General features: G+C 45.6%; 1 protein-coding gene across 3 annotated transcripts in view; it reads left to right on the top strand.

Moving 5' to 3' along the window:
- ABCA4 (ATP binding cassette subfamily A member 4) overlaps positions 1 to 17857 on the top strand; it is a 151379-nt gene that overhangs the window by 3839 nt on the left and 129683 nt on the right. For 2 of the 3 annotated variants that reach the window (XM_072127297.1, XM_072127295.1), the window contains exon 2: positions 15337 to 15427. In XM_072127297.1, coding sequence (XP_071983398.1) covers positions 15350 to 15427 — 78 coding nt within the window. In that variant the 5' untranslated portion in view covers positions 15337 to 15349. Of the gene's footprint in view, positions 1 to 7147; positions 7169 to 15336; positions 15428 to 17857 lie in introns of those variants that run through there. The other variant, XM_072127296.1, reaches the window with a different exon arrangement.

Below are 17857 nucleotides of genomic sequence, written 5' to 3'. Positions count from 1 at the left end.
AGGGGATGAATGTCTTAAAGACCTCTAATTCCAATTGGAAGCAGCAGTTTTGCTTGTTCAATACTTTATTAGATAAGACGATTAGATCCCTCAAGGGAAATTAGCACAAAATATCTACCAGGTACAAAAAAAAATTAACATTTAACTGGAAAAAGTAGGTCAGCCCTGTGAATAGATGCATCAGCAACACATCATCCGACTGTATAATATAAGCTCATTACACAAGATTACTCCATATAATACCCTAAGTTGTTAGTCCTTGCCCGTATGCACGGCTTCAGGTTCAGAACACTGCATTTATATGCTCTTTGTTGAGTTTTCTCTTCACGGTAGCAGACTTTATATGTGGTAATGATAACTCTACTGTATAGGAACAGTGGGTCAGGATATATGCATCAGAAGCTCCATCAATTTTATTACATTGCTGAAAATCACAACTCAGATGTGAACAGAGCCTTAGTGTCAGACAGTCGTTCCTCCGGCTGACCCGGAGGAGCTGAGAGCTGAACCTCAATAAGTCCTTAGGAAATAAACCTCAGCAGCCTTCAATTTAGATTGTCTACAGATTGACCTCTGGAATCCAATTTTATGGGTATGGAAAGTTTTCAGACCCCTTTAAATTTTTCACTCTTTGTTTCGTTGCAGCCAATTGGTAAGATCAAAAAAGTTCCTTTTTTTTGCTCATTAACGTACACTCTGCCCCATCTTGAAAGAAAAAAAACTGAAATGCAGATATTTTTGCTTAGTATTAAACAGGAAAAACTGAAACATCACATGGTCATAAGTATTTAGCCACTTTGCTCAGTATTGAGTAGAAGCAGCTTTTGAGCTGGTACAGACAGGAGTCTTCTTGGGAATGATGAACCAAGTTTTTCACACCTGGATTTGTGGATCCTCTGCCTCTTCCTTGCAGATCATCTCCAGTTCCCTCAGGTTGGATGGTGAACGTTGGTGGAAGCCATTTTCTGTCTCTCCAGAGATGCAATTGAGTCTAGATCCGGGCAGTCAGGAATGGTCACAGAGATGTTCTGAAGCCTCTGCTTTGTTATTTTAGCTTTGTGCTTAGGGTCATTGTCTTGTTGTGAACTTTCAGCCCAGTCTGAGGTCCAGAGCATCTGGAAGAGGTTTTCATCCAGGATCTCTCTGTACTTGGCCACATTCATCTTTCCTTCATTTGCAACCTTCCTCCATAGCATGAAGCTGCCACCACCATGTGTCACTGCTGGGATTGTATTTGGCAGGTGATGAGCAGTGCCTGGTTTTCCACACATACCGCTTAGGATTAACAACAAAAAGTTTAATCTTCGTCTCATAAGACCAAAGAATCTTATTTCTCATCTGGGAGTCCTTCATGTGTTTTTTTGCAAACTGTATGTGGCTTTCATATGTCTTGCACTGATGAGAGGCTTCCGTCGGAAGACTCTGCCGTAAAGCCCCGAATGGTGGAGGCTGCAGTGATAGTTAACTTTCTCCCATCTCCCTACTGCATCTCTGGATCTTGGGTTTCTTCTCTACCTCTCTCACTAAGGCTCTTCTCCTATGATTGCTTAGTTTCGCTGGGCGGCCAGGTGGAGTAAGAGTTGTGGTTGCCCAAACTTCTTCCATTTAAAGATTAAGGAGGCTAATATGCTGCAGGCACCCTGGGTGCTGCAGAAGTGTTTTTGTAACCTAGGCCAGATCTGTGCCTTGCTACAATTCTGTCTGTGAGCTCCTTGGGCAGTTCCTTAGACCTCATTATTTTCATGTGCTCTGACATGCACTGTGAGCTGTGAGGTCTTATATAGACAGGTGCTTGCCTTTCCTAATGAAGTCTAATCATTTTAATTAAACACAGCTGAACTCCAATGAAGGAGTACAACCATCTCAAGGAGGATCAGAAGGAAATGGACAGCAAGGGGTCGAAATACTTGACATTTCAGTTTTTTTCTGTCAAGATGGGGTGCAGAGTGTACAATAATGAGCTAAAAAAAGAATTGAAATAAATCGTGAAAAATGTAAAGTCAGAGCCTGGGCCTTCCTTAAGACCCTATGATTCTCTGGTGTGCCACTCAAACAGTAAATATTTATTTTTATAAAAATGTAAATTGTCTATGGGGTAAGTTAAAGGTGTATGAAAAGGTTGTCCACATTTTTTTTCATTGAGGAATGCAAGTATTTAGTAACGTAGACACGTCACCAGAAGTGACAGGTTGTCTTTAAACTGTTGAATATTCAGTTATGTGGACCTAGAAAACTAAGACAAAAAATATTTACTAATGTATGTAAAACGTGTGAAACCATTCTGTCTATCTTAGGTTGGGCAGCATACTTTTCTTTCTGCCAAAGTAAAGAAGACCTTCACAGGCTTCTGTTAAAGGGGATATAAGTGTACATCCAGAAAAAAAGTAGTGGCACTCACCCGAAGGGATAATATGGCGAACAAGCCTTTATTGAATCAAAGCGGTGGTGCAGGGAGGACGCCTCAACATGAACAGGCAACAGGCCATTTTGCGTAAACGTATGCAGTCAATACTGTGTGCATGCCCCCTCCATGATAACCATGTGAGTGGTTGGGGGGTCTGTGGATGTCCTGGTCACAGCTCTCCGATCACAGATATGAGACTAGTGGCTGTCCAGCCTCTGCCATCCATCACAAGTCTTGAGTTCTCCTGCTGGCGAGTCACATGACCCATCAGCCCAGGCAACTACATGGAAACTTAACCAGTTTGAGTGACCCTATGAGGGTCTTATACTTACCCTGATAATGTTTTGTATTAATGGCCAACCCCAGGTCATTTATACGACACAACAAATGCAGTAATGCTCAAATTTAGAATAGTGGGTGTCGGATCTTATTTAACTAGATACTGATGACTTATGCTACAGGTAGATTGTCAATATCAAAAAGTTATTGGGCCAATGTTGGCAGTATGCAATTATTTTCATCTGCACTGAATCCCAGATGCACCTGTGACTTCTATGGGTTGGCAAAATAAATGCATAACACACAGACACGATCTACATTCATCAATTAACGTGTAGAGACTGATCGCTACAGGACAAGACTTCACTTTTTGTTGAGCAATTTATGTCTATAGGTCCTCATAGTAGCCATGGAAGTGGCCTTTGCAGGCCTGTTGTAAAACCATAGGATGAACCCGTAAACTGCTCTTGGCTGACTGGTCCTCCATGTCCCATGCAACTCTCTCAACCTTCTAGACAAGTCCCCCCCCCCCCAACAGAACATCACACTATGGGGCTCATTTCCTAAGGAACCGCGGAACGCATTTTCGCCGATTTCCGTTTTGTGCCACATCGCGCCGGGGATTGTGTCACAACCGATCGAATTTTGGCGCATCGGCACCAGCTTTCACGCGTCAGAAATCAGGGGGGCGTGGCCGTCGGACAACCCGACGGATTTGGACAACGCACATTTAGAATTGTGTCGCAAGACACGCACTTACAAGCACCAGGAAGAAGAAAGTGAACTCAGGCGGACCTCGGCGGGGAAGCGACGGATGCAGGAACTCGGGCACACGATCTTCATGAATCGCGCTGGACTTCATCCTCGTCGGACCATCTGAATCGGGGATTGCGACTGGACCAGGTAAGTAAATTTGCCCCATTGAGATAATCATTGCATGAGAAAATAAAAATTGCATCTGCTTGTGGCTTTCCAGTGGATGTTTTTGTGGATAGTCTTTCTTTTTTTTTAATTTCCTTTAGTCCTCGTATAGACACCATTGATTTTAGAAATGTACATGTGAGCCAGGCCTGTATGTGAATGCTGAGTTCCTGGAATGATAATGTTTCTGACCTCCTCATTCCTCCACTGTATTCCTAAAATCTCTGCGTCCAGCAAATCTTCAATCCCTCTGTTTTCCTCCTGCTGGACGTGTCTGCACATTCTTGGATGCAATAAGGAGCTCGGCTCTTGGCACGGCTTATTGCTTTAATATGAAACTATTTGCAGTCTTTGCATTCTCCGCAGCCTCCTCCTTCAAAATTATGCAAGTGTTTCTTCACTAAACTCATCAGAAAAAAAAGTAGGCAGCGGTATCTCTGCTGACTAAAACATACTCCTAAGTGTAAACACAACCTCCCGAGTATTTCCAAACCACTTCTCATACTTGTCATAGAAAAAATCTGGACAGGTTCCTGTGGATTGTTTTTTTAATTTAAAGTTAAAAATTATTATTATTTATTATATAAAAATACTGTATTAGAAATTTCAAGTTATATTTTTGTAATGTTGTAAAAAAAAAAACATAGCCATATTTTACCAACTTTTTACAGCGTTTGGGGGAAGTTCCTGGCCCCACCATTAGCAGTGCCTACGCCGATCGCATGCATTAACTCTTTAAATACCTTAAATTGGTTTTCCCACAAACAGAAGTTTTCCCCCACAGATCACGAAAATGAGGGATCCAATGGGGTCCCACGCACCTCCGTCTGACCCCTCGTCGCTCCGTCAGAGTAATGAAACAGACGGCCGTGCATGACCGTTCTGCTCCATTAATCTTTATGGAACTGACGGAGATCGGTGAGCGCGGTGCTCGGCAATTTCCATCAGCTCCATAGAGATTAATGGAGCAGAACTGTCATGCACGGCCATCTGCTTCATTACTTTGATGGACGTCGAGGGGTCAGACGAAGGTGCGTGGGACCCCATTGGATCCCTCGTTTTCGTGATCTGTGGGGGTCTCATCACTGAAATCCCCACTGATCAGCAGGTTAGGCCCTATCCCAGTGGTGGCGAACCTATGGCACTGGTGCCAGAGGTCGCACTCAGAACCCTCTCTATGGGCACCCGCGCCATCACCCCACCGCAGAGTTCGCCAGACAGGACTCAAGGCCTCTTGCAGTCCCAGGCAGCCCAGGACCCTAGAAGGAAGCTACAATGATAACCAAAGCTTTTTCTCCTTCTTTCTACTGTATTTGTGTCCTCAGGTGCCTTTACAATTTAAACATGTGACAGAGCAAGGAGTAATAAGTTACTGTTTAAATTGTCGCATCGTCACTTTGCGAAAAATATGTGGGTTTTGGATGTAGTTTGGGCACTCTGCATCTAAAAGGTTTGCCATCACTGCCCTATCCTATGGATAGGGCCTAACTTCTGTTTATGGGAAAAAACCCTTTTGATAGATTTAAATTTTGGTGGCCAAGCACTAACACTAACCTGTCAGTGGCACCGGGTACCACCATTTCGAGAGCAACACCCCCCCCCCCCAATATAGCAGCGTGCAATGCTGCATTTTAGTGCCGACCCATACGACCACAGTAATTTAAATGCCGCTGGCGGATAGTACAAGTTTTTAAAATTCGGGTTCGGCTTATCACTCAATTTTAACAGGTCTCTTCATAACTACTAATTGTGAATATATAAGATTTATTTTACACTAAGATTTAAATAAAACACAATTTTGGAAAAAGATAGATACGAAAACATAAAACTTATGCTAATTAACATATTAGGGGCATTAAGTGTTAGGGGATGGTGTAGGATAGAGGAACAATTCTACATGAACCAGAATTAGTAGAGGGACACTTATTATATGGAAATATTAGGAGGGTAAAAGGTTCTCGTAGTAGGGAACCTGTTATGGCGATTTGGGACACTTATGGACACTACTGGACCAGTGGTTTGGAGTGCCAAATCATTCTGCATTTTTCCTTCCATACTTGCAATAAACACAAACAATCTTGTATACTTACCTTGCTCCGCAGCTCTTGCCACCTGTGCATTGATGCAGTTAAGCGGCTGAACTATTTCAGCTTCATTGTATCACTGCGCAGGTATGGGGAACACAAACACCAGAATCCCACAGACTCATCTCAAGGCAGTACCAGAGAGGGCTGTAACAGGGCGATATTTGTCACTAAACCACAGGTTCAGAAGCAACAGTAATTAGTTTAATGCCCCAAATCGTCCTGACGGGTTCTCTTTTATACACATGTAAAAAGAAGCTTGGTGTAATGTAAGCCAGGTGGTATACACAATCTTAAAATGCATTAGAATTATCATCCACATTGGCCAATGTGATAAGTCTAGGATTGGACTATTTGAGAAGCCGCCATTAACAGTTATCTAAATAAACCATTTCGGAAGATAATTTTTGAACATGCAAAGCTGCAGACAGGGCTAGGTGTTGACGCTTGAGATCTGTTTAACCATATCTTTTAGTATGTTGTTGATATTAGCAGAAGGACTGTGAACATTTATATTCCAAGACTGTAGCTGGACTTAAACCACTGGCAGAGCGTCCTCTCAATACACTTTGGGGCAGATTTATCAAGTGTCTGAAAGTCAGAATATTTCTAGTTGCCCATGGCAACCAATCACAGCTCGGCTTTCATTTTACAAGTGCTCATGAATATTTTAAAGGGGAGCTGTGATTGGTTGCCATGAGCAACTAGAAATATTCTGACTTTCAGACACTTGATAAATCTGCCCCTTTGTTTTAATCTCTGCATTCTAATATCTAATCCGAAGTCTGCAACAGCAGTTACTCAGGGTAAAGTTGAGGTGCTGTTCATGGCAGTGCACCCCAGTACACAGAGTCCAGCTACAATCCTGGAATATAAATGCATTTTTCAGGTATGATTACACAGGCCTCTTTTGGGACAATACTAGTGGTACTGCTGTCAGGGGGAATGTCACAGCGTTACCAATCATGCAGGAATAATTTAATTTGTGCCATTAAGATGCAGATGTTATTGAGTATGAGAGTAGGGAAGGCTGATAAACCTATGTCCGCACCCTCTCTATGACCAAAGGGGTGCAGGATGAAGCCTTTTGCCTATGTGTCAGGGTAAGGCAGAATTCAGATCTCATTTTTCCTTCTTTTAGGATATGTTGGGAGGATTTTCAACATTTCCTTAAAATGGTGGGCAGTGGTGTATCCCTCTGTATGTTCGTACATTGGAATATGTCCCCCAACCTAGCTCCTCCATGGTGATAGCAGGAGGTTACAATAACATTGGGAGCAGCCAGTGATTTGTTGCTGTGGGTTTTCTGGGTGTCTCCTAAGTGATGTAAAATTCCATATTTGGACACTACTGTTCCTGGAAAACATCCAAAATGTCAGCATTCACCTAATTCAATCACTTATCACCGACATTTGTAGATTTCAGGTCAGTGTACATATGAAAAGTAACATGGACTCTCACAATGGGATGCAGATTTCAGGTTAGTATAATAATAATAATATTAATAATAATACTTTTTATTAAACCAACTCTTACAGATCAAAGTTTTGTCTCCTACTTTTATTTTACATGGTCAGAAGTAGGTGACATCCACAGTAATAAGATGGTCCAATGTACCCTTATCGGTTATTTCAGAATTTTTTTTGCATGTTTTATTTGTTATGGTAAAGACTAGAGATGAGCGAACACTAAAATGCTCGGGTACTCGTTATTCGAGACGAACTTTTCCCGATGCTCGAGTGCTCGTCTCGAATAACGAACCCCATTGAAGTCAATGGGAGACTCGAGCATTTTTCAAGGGGACCAAGGCTCTGCACAGGGAAGCTTGGCCAAACACCTGGGAACCTCAGAAAAGGATGGAAACACCACGGAAATGGACAGGAAACAGCAGGGGCAGCATGCATGGATGCCTCTGAGGCTGCTTAAACGCACCATTATGCCAAAATTATGGGCAACAGCATGGCCATGACAGAGTGACAGAATGAAGCTAGATAGCATCTAAAACATGCAATAATTGACCCTGACACTATAGGGGACGGCATGCAGAGGCAGCGGCAGCAGGCTAGAGAGTGTCATGGCGACATACCCTAAATGGACTCAGGCTTCAAACCAATGGGTGGCAGAGAGGAACCAAAGGAGGTGAGCAAGAAGTGCTCAAATAATATCGGTACATGATAAAAGTTTGCCAGTATATTTTGTGGATTACACAGCAGGGTGGCGACAAAGTTAACATGGAAGCCATGAAAACAACCCAAAATTCTGCCTGACACAGCTCGTTTGATAAGGGGACCATGTATGGAGGCAGTGAACTAGTAGTAGATTAAAGGTGCTGCAGTTAAAACTATGTTAGTTGGATCTTGGCATGGAGCTGGCGCTCCGCTGCCAGGCGAGCTTTCGCCAATCCAAGCCCCTGTCTCTAGGCTACTCCCCAAACAGCACTTCTAAGAACCTTTTGTATAAGATCAAGTGTAGTAGCGTTCTTATAAGTTTAGGATATGCCGGGTGAGGGGAATGTAAACAGATGCGCAAGAAGCGCATGATGCGCATGGAGCTGGCGCTCCGCTGCCAGGCGAGCTTTCGCAAATCCAAGCCCCTGTCTCTAGGCTACTCCCCAAACAGCACTTTTGTATAAGATCAAGTGTAGTAGCGTTCTTATAAGTTTAGGATATGGCGGGTGAGGGGAATGTAAACAGATGCGCAAGAAGCGCTGAAATAATATCCCTAAATGGTAAAAGTTTGCAAGTATATTTTGTGGATTACACAGCAGGGTGGCGACAAAGTTAACAACTTTGATGTGGAATCCATGAAAACAACCCAAATTTCTGCCTGACACACCTCGTTTGATAAAGGGACGATGTATGGAGGCAGCTATATGGACGACTTTTGGAGGTAGGAATGGAGACAACGTGTGGAGGCTGCTATGGAGACAATTTAATTTGGATAGTGCCTGTATGTGGCAGTCCCAAACATTTTTCAAACCAGAGGAGCAGGTAGGTGGCCCTCCAGTAAAATGGGATAGATTGAGTGCCTGTATGTGGCAGTCCCAAAAATTGTTCAAACCAGAGGAGCAGGTAGGTGGCCCTCCAGTAAAATGGGATAGATTGAGTGCCTGTATGTGGCAGTCCCAAAAATGTTTCAAACCAGAGGAGCAGGTAGGTGGCCCTCCAGTAAAATGGAATAGATTGAGTGCCTGTATGTGGCAGTCCCAAAAATTGTTCAAACCAGAGGAGCAGGTAGGTGGCCCTCCAGTAAAATGGAATAGATTGAGTGCCTGTATGTGGCAGTCCCAAAAATTGTTCAAACCAGAGGACCGGGTAGGTGGCCCTCCAGAAAAATGGAATAGATTGAGTGCCTGTATGTGGCACTCACAAAAATTGTTTCAAACAGAGGACCGGGTAGGTGGCCCTCCAGAAAAATTAAATGCATGAAGTATAGCAAGAGCCAGTGGGCCCTGTCAAAAAATAGCCATTTTCCTCTGCTTTACTGTACAAAGAGGAGGAGAAGGAGGAAAATGAGGAGGAGGAGGAGGAGTGGATCAATTATTCAGGTTGAGCTTCCTTCACCTGGTGGAGATTGGAAATTCTGAGAAATCCAGCCTTTATTCATTTTAATAAGCGTCAGCCTGTCAGCGCTGTCAGTCGACAGGCGTGTACGCTTATCGGTGATGATGCCACCAGCTGCACTGAAAACCCGCTCGGACAAGACGCTAGCGGCAGGGCAGGCAAGAACCTCCAAGGCGTACAGCGCCAGTTCGTGCCACATGTCCAGCTTTGAAACCCAGTAGTTGTAGGGAGCTGTGTGATCATTTAGGACGATGGTATGGTCAGCTACGTACTCCCTCACCATCTTTCTGTAAAGATCAGCCCTACTCTGCCGAGACTGGGGACAGGTGACAGTGTCTTGCTGGGGTGACATAAAGCTGGCAAAAGCCTTGTAAAGCGTACCCTTGCCAGTGCTGGACAAGCTGCCTGCTCGCCTACTCTCCCTCGCTACTTGTCCCGCAGAACTACGCACTCTGCCGCTAGCGCTGTCAGAAGGGAAATACTGTTTCAGCTTGTGCACCAGGGCCTGCTGGTATTCATGCATTCTCACACTCCTTTCCTCTGCAGGGATGAGAGTGGCAAGATTTTGCTTGTACCGTGGGTCCAGGAGAGTGAACACCCAGTAATCGGTGCTGGAATAAATTCTTTGAACGCGAGGGTCACGGGATAGGCAGCCTAGCATGAAATCTGCCATATGCGCCAGAGTACCAACGCGTAAGAATTCACTCCCCTCACTGGCCTGACTGTCCATTTCCTCCTCCTCCAACTCCTCCAACTCCTCTTCTTCTGCCCATACACGCTGAACAGTGAAGGACTCAACAATGGTCCCCTCTTGTGTCTCGCCAACATTCTCCTCCTCTTCCTCCTCATCCTCCTCCACCTCCACCTCCTCCGATATGCGCTGAGAAACAGACCTCAGGGTGCTTTGGCTATCAACAAGGGAATATTCTTCCCCCGTCTCTTGTGACGAGCGCAAAGCTTCCGACTTCATGCTGACCAGAGAGTTTTTCAACAGGCCAAGCAGCGGGATGGTGAGGCTGATGATGGCGGCATCGCCACTGACCATCTGTGTTGACTCCTCAAAGTTACTCAGCACCTGACAGATATCAGACATCCACGTCCACTCCTCATTGTAGACTTGAGGAAGCTGACTGACCTGACTACCAGTTCTGGTGGAAGTTGACATCTGGCAGTCTACAATCGCTCGGCGCTGCTGGTAAACTCTGGATAACATGGTCAGTGTTGAATTCCACCTCGTGGGCACGTCGCACAACAGTCGGTGAGCGGCAGTTGGAGGCGGCGCTGCGCTGCCCTGAGAGTGGCAGCATCTGGGCTGGACTTCCTGAAATGCGCACAGATGCGGCGCACCTTCGTGAGCAAATCAGACAGATTGGGGTATGTCTTGAGGAAACGCTGCACTATCAGATTTAACACATGGGCCAGGCATGGCACATGTGTCAGTCTGCCGAGTTGCAGAGCCGCCACCAGGTTACGGCCGTTGTCACACACAACCATTCCCGGCTTGAGGTTCAGCGGTGCCAGCCACAGATCAGTCTGCGCCGTGATGCCCTGTAATAGCTCTTGGGCGGTGTGCCTTTTGTCGCCTAGGCTCAGCAGTTTGAGCACCGCCTGCTGTCGCTTAGCGACGGCACTGCTGCTGTGCCTAGAGCTACCGACTGATGGCGCCGTGCCCACGGATGGTAGTTCGGAGGAGGAGGTGGAGGAGGGGTGGGAGGAGGAGGAGGCATAGTAGGCCTGAAACACCTGGACCGAGGTAGGCCCCGCAATCCTCGGCGTCGGCAGTATATGAGCAGCCCCAGGGTCAGTCTCGGTCCCAGCCTCCACCAAGTTAACCCAATGTGCCGTCAGCGATATATAGTGGCCCTGCCCGGCAGCACTCGTCCACGTGTCCGTGGTCAGGTGGACCTTGTCAGAAACGGCGTTGGTCAGGGCACGGATGATGTTGTCTGACACGTGCTGGTGCAGGGCTGGGACGGCACATCGGGAAAAGTAGTGGCGGCTGGGGACCGAATACCGAGGGGCGGCCGCCGCCATGAGGTTGCGAAAGGCCTCGGTCTCTACTAGCCTATAGGGCAGCATCTCCAGGCTAAGCAATCTGGAGATGTGCACATTAAGGGCTTGGGCGTGCGGGTGGGTTGCACTATATTTGCGTTTCCGCTCCAGCGTCTGGGGTATGGAGAGCTGAACGCTGGTGGATGCTGTGGAGGATCGTGGAGGCGACGATGGGGTTTTTGGGCCAGGGTCCTGGGCAGGGGGCTGACTAGCAGCTGACACAGGGGAAGGAGCAGTGGTGTGCACGGCCGGAGGTGAACGGGCTTGTTGCCACTGAGTGGGGTGCTTAGCATTCATATGCCTGCGCATACTGGTGGTAGTTAAGCTAGTAGTGGTGGAACCCCTGCTGAGCCTGGTTTGGCAAATGTTGCACACCACAGTCCGTCGGTCATCCGGTGTTTCCTTAAAGAACCTCCACACTTCTGAAGATCTAGCCCTCGCCGCAAGAGCCCTCACCACGGGAGCTTCACTAGTTGACAGTGGCGCTGATGCACCAGCTCTGGCCCTGCCTCTCCGTCTGGCCCCACCACTGCCTCTTCCAACCTGTTCAGGTCGAGGACTCTCCTCCGTCTCAGAAGCACTGTGTTCACCCGGCCTCTCAACCCAGCTTGGGTCTGTCACCTCATCATCCTCCGATCCCTCAGTCTGCTCCCCCCTCGGACTTCCTGCCCTGACAACAACTTCCCCACTGTCTGACAACCGTGTCTCCTCATCGTCGGACACCTCTTTACACACTTCCACTACGTCAAGAAGGTCATCATCACCCACAGACTGTGACTGGTGGAAAACCTGGGCATCGGAAAATTGCTCAGCAGCAACCGGACAAGTGGTTTGTGACTGTGGGAAGGGTCCAGAAAACAGTTCCTCAGAGTATGCCGGTTCAAATGGCAAATTTTCCTGGGAGGGGGCAGACTGGGGGGGAGGAGGCTGAGGTGCAGGAGCTGGAGGAGTGGGGATTTCGGTGACATGGGTGGACTGCGTGGAAGACTGACTGGTGGTGGACAAATTGCTCGAAGCATTGTCAGCAATCCACGACATCACCTGTTCGCACTGTTCTGGCCTCAACAGTGCTCTACCACGAGTCCCAGTAACTTCAGACATGAACCTAGGGAGTGTAGCTCTGCGGCGTTCCCCTGCTCCCTCATCAGCAGGTGGTGTCTCACCCCGCCCAGGACCACGGCCTCTGACCCCTGCAGTAGTTGGACGCCCACGTCCCCGCCCTCGTCCTCTACCCCTAGCCCTGGGGTTAAACATTTTTAAAATGAGAGTTATAACTTTTTTTTTTTTTTTACTTTTTTTTTTTTTTTTTGTGTGTTTTTTTGTGTTTTTTGTTTTTTTTTGTGTTTTTTGTTTTTTTTTGAGTTTTTAGAACCAAACAATCCTATCCTATTGCTATGGCTATTTTCTAGCCAAGTATCAAAGGAAGCACACTACTATGCCAGATGAGATGACACTGAGTTATTGCCTAATAGAAATCCAACCCCTACTGAATTTTGCCACTTCAGCCTTTGCTATGGATATGTGCGCCACTAAGCGCAGAACACAGCGGTCGCAAGTCTCACTACAAATTGCTCAGAATTGGCAAGTACATGCACTGCAGAAACTACAGCCACCAGCAGATCAACCAGAAATCAAATATATAGAACGCTACTGTAGGCTTCAAGAAGCTGTTTGTATTCTCCTATGGCTATTTTCTAGCCAAGTATCAAAGGAAGCACACTACTATGCCAGATGAGATGACACTGAGTTATTGCCTAATAGAAATCCAACCCCTACTGAATTTTGCCACTTCAGCCTTTGCTATGGATATGTGCGCCACTAAGCGCAGAACACAGCGGTCGCAAGTCTCACTACAAATTGCTCAGAATTGGCAAGTACATGCACTGCAGAAACTACAGCCACCAGCAGATCAACCAGAAATCAAATATATAGAACGCTACTGTAGGCTTCAAGAAGCTATTTGTATTCTCCTATGGCTATTTTCTAGCCAAGTATCAAAGGAAGCACACTACTATGCCAGATGAGATGACACTGAGTTATTGCCTAATAGAAATCCAACCCCTACTGAATTTTGCCACTTCAGCCTTTGCTATGGATATGTGCGCCACTAAGCGCAGAACACAGCGGTCGCAAGTCTCACTACAAATTGCTCAGAATTGGCAAGTACATGCACTGCAGAAACTACAGCCACCAGCAGATCAACCAGAAATCAAATATATAGAACGCTACTGTAGGCTTCAAGAAGCTATTTGTATTCTCCTATGGCTATTTTCTAGCCAAGTATCAAAGGAAGCACACTACTATGCCAGATGAGATGACACTGAGTTATTGCCTAATAGAAATCCAACCCCTACTGAATTTTCCCACTTCAGCCTTTGCTATGGATATGTGCGCCACTAAGCGCAGAACACAGCGGTCGCAAGTCTCACTACAAATTGCTCAGAATTGGCAAGTACATGCACTGCAGAAACTACAGCCACCAGCAGATCAACCAGAAATCAAATATATAGAACGCTACTGTAGGCTTCAAGAAGCTATTTGTATTCTCCTATGGCTATTTTCTAGCCAAGTATCAAAGGAAGCACACTACTATGCCAGATGAGATGACACTGAGTTATTGCCTAATAGAAATCCAACCCCTACTGAATTTTGCCACTTCAGCCTTTGCTATGGATATGTGCGCCACTAAGCGCAGAACACAGCGGTCGCAAGTCTCACTACAAATTGCTCAGAATTGGCAAGTACATGCACTGCAGAAACTACAGCCACCAGCAGATCAACCAGAAATCAAATATATAGAACGCTACTGTAGGCTTCAAGAAGCTATTTGTATTCTCCTATGGCTATTTTCTAGCCAAGTATCAAAGGAAGCACACTACTATGCCAGATGAGATGACACTGAGTTATTGCCTAATAGAAATCCAACCCCTACTGAATTTTCCCACTTCGGTCTTTGCTATGGATATGTGTGCCACTAAGAGCTAAACACAACGGTAGCAAGTCCCCCTGCTAATTCCTCACAAAATGGTAAAAGATGCAAATTAAAATAAAAAAAGTAGAACGTTATTATAGCCCTAAGAAGGGCTGTTGGGTTCTTTGAGAATCACTCCTGCCTAACAGTAAGCTAATAGAACACCCTAACGCTTTCCCTGACCAGCAGCAGCTCTCTCCCTAGCGGCATCCAGAGACAGAATGATCCGAGCAGCGCGGCCAGCGGCTAGTCTATCCCAGGGTCACCTGATCTGGCCAGCCAACCACTGCTATCGACGTGTAAGGGTACCACGTCATGCTGGGTGGAGTGCAGAGTCTCCTGGCTTGTGATTGGCTCTGTTTCTGGCCGCCAAAAAGCAAAACGGCGGGAGCTGCCATTTTCTCGAGCGGGCAAAGTATTCGTCCGAGCAACGAGCAGTTTCGAGTACCCTAATGCTCGACCGAGCATCAAGCTCGGACGAGCATGTTCGCTCATCTCTAGTAAAGACATAAAGTTACATAAATGAATATATGGTTTAGTGAGAACAAATTGTTGGTATTAGTGTAAATTGTTATTAGAACAGCCCTTTTCAAACAAATATATGTGGGACCCGGATATTGGTCCCCATCGACCTGGCACCCGGCCACGTTATGGTGACCACACACGTGTGTCAAAGTACCATCCAAGTGAAAAAGATAGAGCTGGCTCTATCTTTTCCCATTTGTACAGCCAAGCACCATTCCTTGCTATGGGGAGGGGTGAGCACGTGCGAGCAGTCCTCGCCACAGGCTGCATACGTGTGTGTGAAAGAGGTCTGAGAAGTCCAATGGGTGGGCAGTGATGAGCGAATGTGCTCACAAAGATGGGTAGCCAGGACCACCCACTGGACTCCTAAGCTTAAAAACCGGATGGTTTTATATCACTAAATGACAAGTTACATAACACTGTGCATTAACCAGCTCAGCTCCTCATGCTCTATAACAACTGCATTTTCATTATGACAAATTCCCTTTAATTCTCAGTACTATTGTAAGCCGTAACTTATTTTTATTTATGCTACAGCTCTTAGACAACCATGTTGAAAAAGATGAACTTCAGTGCCAAGGTTAAGCTACTGCTATGGAAGAACTGGACCCTCCGGAAAAGGCAGAAGGTATTCTCACAATTATAATATATATATATATATATATATATATATATATATATATATATATGTATATATATATATATATACACACTCACCGGCCACTTTATTAGGTACACCTGTCCAACTGCTCGTTAACACTTAATTTCTAATCAGCCAATCACATGGCAGCAACTCAGTGCATTTAGGCATGTAGACATGGTCAAGACAATCTCCTGCAGTCCAAACCGAGCATCAGTATGGGGAAGAAAAGTGATTTGAGGCCTTTGAACGTGGCATGGTTGTTGGTGCCAGAAGGGCTGGTCTGAGTATTTCAGAAACTGCTGATCTACTGGGATTTTCACGCACAACCATCTCTAGGGTTTACAGAGAATGGTCCGAAAAAGAGAAAACATCCAGTGAGCGGCAGTTCTGTGGGTGGAAATGCCTTGTTGATGCCAGAGGTCAGAGGAGAATGGGCAGACTGGTTCGAGCTGATAGAAAGGCAACAGTGACTCAAATCGACACCCGTTACAACCAAGGTAGGCAGAAAAGCATCTGTGAACGCACAGTACATCGAACTTTGAGGCAGATGGGCTACAGCAGCAGAAGACCACACTGGGTGCCACTCCTTTCAGCTAAGAACAGGAAACTGAGGCTACAATTTGCACAAGCTCATCGAAATTGGACAATAGAAGATTGGAAAAACGTTGCCTGGTCTGATGAGTCTCGATTTCTGCTGCGACATTCGGATGGTAGGGTCAGAATTTGGCGTCAACAACATGAAAGCATGGAGCCATCCTGCCTTGTATCAACGGTTCAGGCTGGTGGTGGTGGTGTCATGGTGTGGGGAATATTTTCTTGGCACTCTTTGGGCCCCTTGGTACCAATTGAGCATCGTTGCAATGCCACAGCCTATTGTATTGTTGCTGACCATGTCCATCCCTTTATGAGCACAATGTACCCTGTAACATCTGATGGCTACTTTCAGCAGGATAATGCGCCATGTCATAAAGCTGGAATCATCTCAGACTGGTTTCTTGAACATGACAATGAGTTCACTGGACTCAAATGGCCTCCACAATCACCAGATCTCAATCCAATAGAGCATCTTTGGGATGTGGTGGAACGGGAGATTCGCATCATGGATGTGCAGCCGACAAATCTGCGGCAACTGTGTGATGCCATCATGTCAATATGGACCAAAATCTCTGAGGAATGCTTCCAGCACCTTGTTGTATCTATGCCACGAAGAATTGAGGCAGTTCTGAAGGCAAAAGGGGGTCCAACCCGTTACTAGCATAGTGTACCTAATAAAGTGGCCGGTGAGTATATATATATATATATATATATATATCTCAAGGCCCTATTTATCTACTGGGCCATTCTTAATATTTGGTGCTTCTTTCCTCTATTTGTGGTGACAGTAAACGGTGTTGTCTGTCAGTCTCTATACTGATTTTTTCTTTCTGTTGCCAGCTGTGAGTTGCTGTTGACAGATACTTTTATGTATTTAATGTTGATGCTTAGCTTGTTGCATTAAATGGGTTTCCCAGCCACATTTCAATTTTTACGGTATATGAATACTTGCTGACCAGTGGTGGTCCCAGTGGTGAGACCCCACATATCATGTGAACGGGGGTCCATTGTACCCTGAATGCACAGTCATGTTTTTCTCTGAAAAGCCGTATTTGGCTATTTCTGTCAGTTATATAGACAGTGACCTGCCGCTCCATTCTTTTTGGTTACAATGAGAGGACCTTAAAGGGTTTTTCCCACAAACCAAGTTAGGCGCTATCCACAGGACCCCCACTGATCACGAGAACAAGGGGTCCCATGTACCTCAGTTGGGAGATTAATGGAGCAGATGACCCTTCTGCTCCATTCATTTCTATGGAGCTGACAGAAATTGGCGGAGCTCGGCAATTTCCATCAATAATCAACATAACAGTCTGCCAGAGGAAGAACAATATTAGCATTATCGTGTAATACAATTGTATGAGAGATCAGAGTCCCTGGAATTAATTCACTGTAGAGGGTCTAAACAAATAGAAAAAATGTAAAAAGTAAAATAAAATACAAATACACACATTCAAATCACCCCCTTTCCCTAGAAAGCATATATAAAAAACCAAACACAATTATAAACATGTTAGCTATCGCTGAATCCCGACATACCCATTCTATTATGATAACATGAGAAAGATAACTTTTAAGCCCTTTCTATGCAGTTTTTCTCAGTTTTATTGCTGCTTTTGTTCCATTCGCTGCGTTATTTGCTCACTGTAAGTCTGAGCTCTTTGATCGGGCACTAGCTGAGCAGACACTTCCTGATTCCTCTGTGCTAAGCTTGTGCACAAGATACTGTGTGCAGACAATGTGCTTAAATTATCAGGGCACAGGGTTTATCTACACTTTCGTTTAGCTATTGAAGATTCTGCTAATATCTGACGCATAGGA

The sequence above is a fragment of the Engystomops pustulosus genome, chromosome 10 (assembly GCF_040894005.1).
Source record: "Engystomops pustulosus chromosome 10, aEngPut4.maternal, whole genome shotgun sequence".
NCBI classification, from domain to species: Eukaryota; Metazoa; Chordata; class Amphibia; order Anura; family Leptodactylidae; genus Engystomops; species Engystomops pustulosus.
Note: the sequence above shows the minus strand (reverse complement) of the source record. Positions and strands in the feature narration are given on the sequence as shown.